This window comes from Urtica dioica, chromosome 11, assembly GCF_054948205.1.
Source record: "Urtica dioica subsp. dioica isolate 48M chromosome 11, U.dioica_male_clone48M_v1_H2, whole genome shotgun sequence".
Taxonomy (NCBI): Eukaryota; Viridiplantae; Streptophyta; class Magnoliopsida; order Rosales; family Urticaceae; genus Urtica; species Urtica dioica.
The window spans coordinates 10797339-10800174 of NC_142766.1; the positions used below are offsets into that span (position 1 = coordinate 10797339).

At 37.6% G+C, this 2836-nt stretch overlaps 1 protein-coding gene across 1 annotated transcript; it reads left to right on the forward strand.

Moving 5' to 3' along the window:
* Nucleotides 1-1864: 1864 nt before the first annotated feature.
* On the forward strand, nucleotides 1865-2628 carry LOC149381163 (uncharacterized). Its single transcript, XM_089629798.1, has one exon. It carries the CDS (start codon nucleotides 1956-1958, stop codon nucleotides 2493-2495), a length of 540 nt encoding a protein of 179 aa, XP_089485924.1. The 5' UTR covers nucleotides 1865-1955; the 3' UTR covers nucleotides 2496-2628.
* Nucleotides 2629-2836: the final 208 nt, after the last annotated feature.

Genomic DNA, 2836 nt, shown 5'->3' on the forward strand with positions numbered 1-2836 from the left:
AAAAACCTATAAAACGAAATTTCCCTTTCTTATTTCAGGATATTTTTTAAATTCATAAAAACTTGATTATTGAAACCAATTAATTAGTAAAATGGTCCAATTTTCAACTTACAAGTCAAATAGCTAATAATTAATGAAACCATAAGAGTAATATAGCTCTAGATCAGGCTAACAATTTACCTCCTAAAATACGCATTTTTTATTCTTCAAATTCAAAATTGAGTTTCTCTGATTTTGTGTACTGCCGATTTTGACATTCTTTGCCGACAATTTCGAATAAGCTTGAATTGAGTGCGTCGTTATAAAAAATTATGTACATGGGATCCATTTTAATTTGTACTTCTTTTGTACGATTTTGTTTTTAATGTTTTCATATTTTTGTCTCATCCATTTTCGAATCAGCTTGCATTGTATAATTGGGATTTTCATCCAAAACTTAGAACAAAACAATTTTTTGTTAATTCACTGTGGAAAGCGATTTTTTGTTTTCTCTTCACTCTATTAATTGGTTTACAATTGATGAAAACTCGAGTTGAATTCATTTTCATTGCAATCTGTGTTAAAGTTAGGTCGGAAGTAATTATGATAATAATTTTTTCAGGTTTTTGGTATTCATGTTCATGGAATTTTTTTTTCAGGTAGTCTAATATTCTAAAACCATATTTTCTAATTATTGTAGTTGAGTTGTTTGAAGCTTCATTAGTAATTTCTTCGTCGAATCTAATTTGGATTTAAGACAAGACCTTGTAAATATAATTGACTCCGACAAATAGGGTTGGAGTCAATTTCTTTTAAACTTTAATTTTTAAGATAAGAACAATATTTTTAAAATAAGAGCTTAATAACAATGTTTTTGAAATCCAAATTTGTTTGGGGCAAGTGACAATACCACTTCTTCTTCTACGAGTAGGACGTATGATCGAAACTCGATGGACGCCTTGCCCACATTTATTTAATTATGAGATGTGTTTGTGTGATAGCATAATAGATTCTCATATTTGTCTAACCTCATATCTGTATTTATCTGTTCTTATATCATTGGTTAATATTGTCCTCCATAAAAAAAATAAAAAAAAAAAAAAAAAAAAAAAAACCAATGATTTTTTAAAAATAAGAGCTTAATACAATGATGGGTAAGATGTTTACTTTTTATTTATTATTTAATTATAAGCTAGAGAGACCGAATTGTCAATAAAGTGAATAAACTACCACAAAATAGTAAAAAGATTTTGTTTACAAGTAATAGCCACATAAAAAGATTAAATACCAAGTTTAAGGACGGTTTAAATTAGGAAATTACGAGATCGAAGATCATTATAGCAATTAAGCCTATATAACATTAACCACGACTAAGATTATCCATGTTAAGCATAAAAAATATCCAGGCCATTATTTTAATATTTTAAATTGGTGCATTTGAATTGAATATATATTTTTAGTGAATGATTTGTTAATGTTTTTAGGAAGCTGTTTATTACTTTGATAACATTAATACCCAATAATTTATAGGACAAACAAGATTTAAAAATTAATGAAATGTTTAAATTTTAAAAATGTGCAGATATCATGATAAATACATATTTCTTTTCCGCTTGTTTTTCCCCTCCCTTTTCCGCTTGTTTTCTTGTTTTTAACGGAAGATGAAAGAACAATCGACGGTCCAGATCAGCTTACTACATCAAGCTCTACGTACGGTAACATGTGTCCCACATTTACTCCAACAAACAAACAAACAAAAAAGGCAAAAGTAGCCGTTGCGTCGCAATCACCAAGAAGGGTGTGTTGTGGGTAACGGTCCGATCAGAAATATAGCCGTTAAGCCCCCTCCTGAGTCTGAGGCAGTCGCCCGCCCCTTATATGTATGATGTATCTCTCCCTCACAAAACCTCACACACCACTCTCTAATCTCTCTCTCTTATCTCTTATATCTCTCGATAAGTAATCAGAAATCAAGAATGGAGTCGCAGAGGCAGTACAGGACGCAGAAGGCGCTGATGCTGTGCAACTACGTGCTGCTGGGGGCGGCGTCGAGCTGCATATTCCTGACGCTGTCGCTGAGGCTGGTGCCGTCGGCGTGCGGGGCGGCGGTGATCCTGCTGCACGCGGCCACCATCGCGGCGGCGGTGTCGGGGTGCGCGGGGGGGCGCTGGCACGGGGCCCACATGGTGGGGACGGTGCTGGCGGCCATATTCCAGGGCTCCGTGGCCGTGCTGGTGTTCTCGCGCACCGCCTCCTTCCTGGGGAGCCTCAAGTCGTACGTCAGGGAGGAGGACGGCGAGGTCATCCTCAAGCTCGCCGGCAGCCTCGGTGTCCTCATCTTCTGCCTCGAGTGGGCCGTCCTCACCCTCGCCTTCTTCCTCAAGTACTACGCGGATCGGGAGGAACAGATTCAGCTCGGAGCCAAGCCCGGGGCCGGCTACTCTGTGCGCAGGTCCGCCAAGGTCGGCCAGGACGACCAGGACCTCAAGGACTGGCCCTGGCCATTCCAAGTTTAATTCACTTCACTATCTTCCGTATTTCCTCTTTTATTGCGGTAATCGCTGTATTGCTCTGTTCTTTATTTTACTACTTTATTACTGCTATTATGTGTAGAGCTCAACATAATGGAATTTATTTTACTTTCTTCAATTCAAGTCTTTGTTTTTTTTTTAAATTTACTGGAGCCAAGACTCTCGTACAAAAGCACAAGCAGCAGAGACAAAAAAAGCCACCGACAATCACACGTCTCAGGCATAACAATCACTCGTAGAAATGACGCCATCTGGAATAAAATCCCTTGGACATCAGAATTCAGAACACTTGTTAACTTGCTCAGAATCGAATAAATGCATCTCTC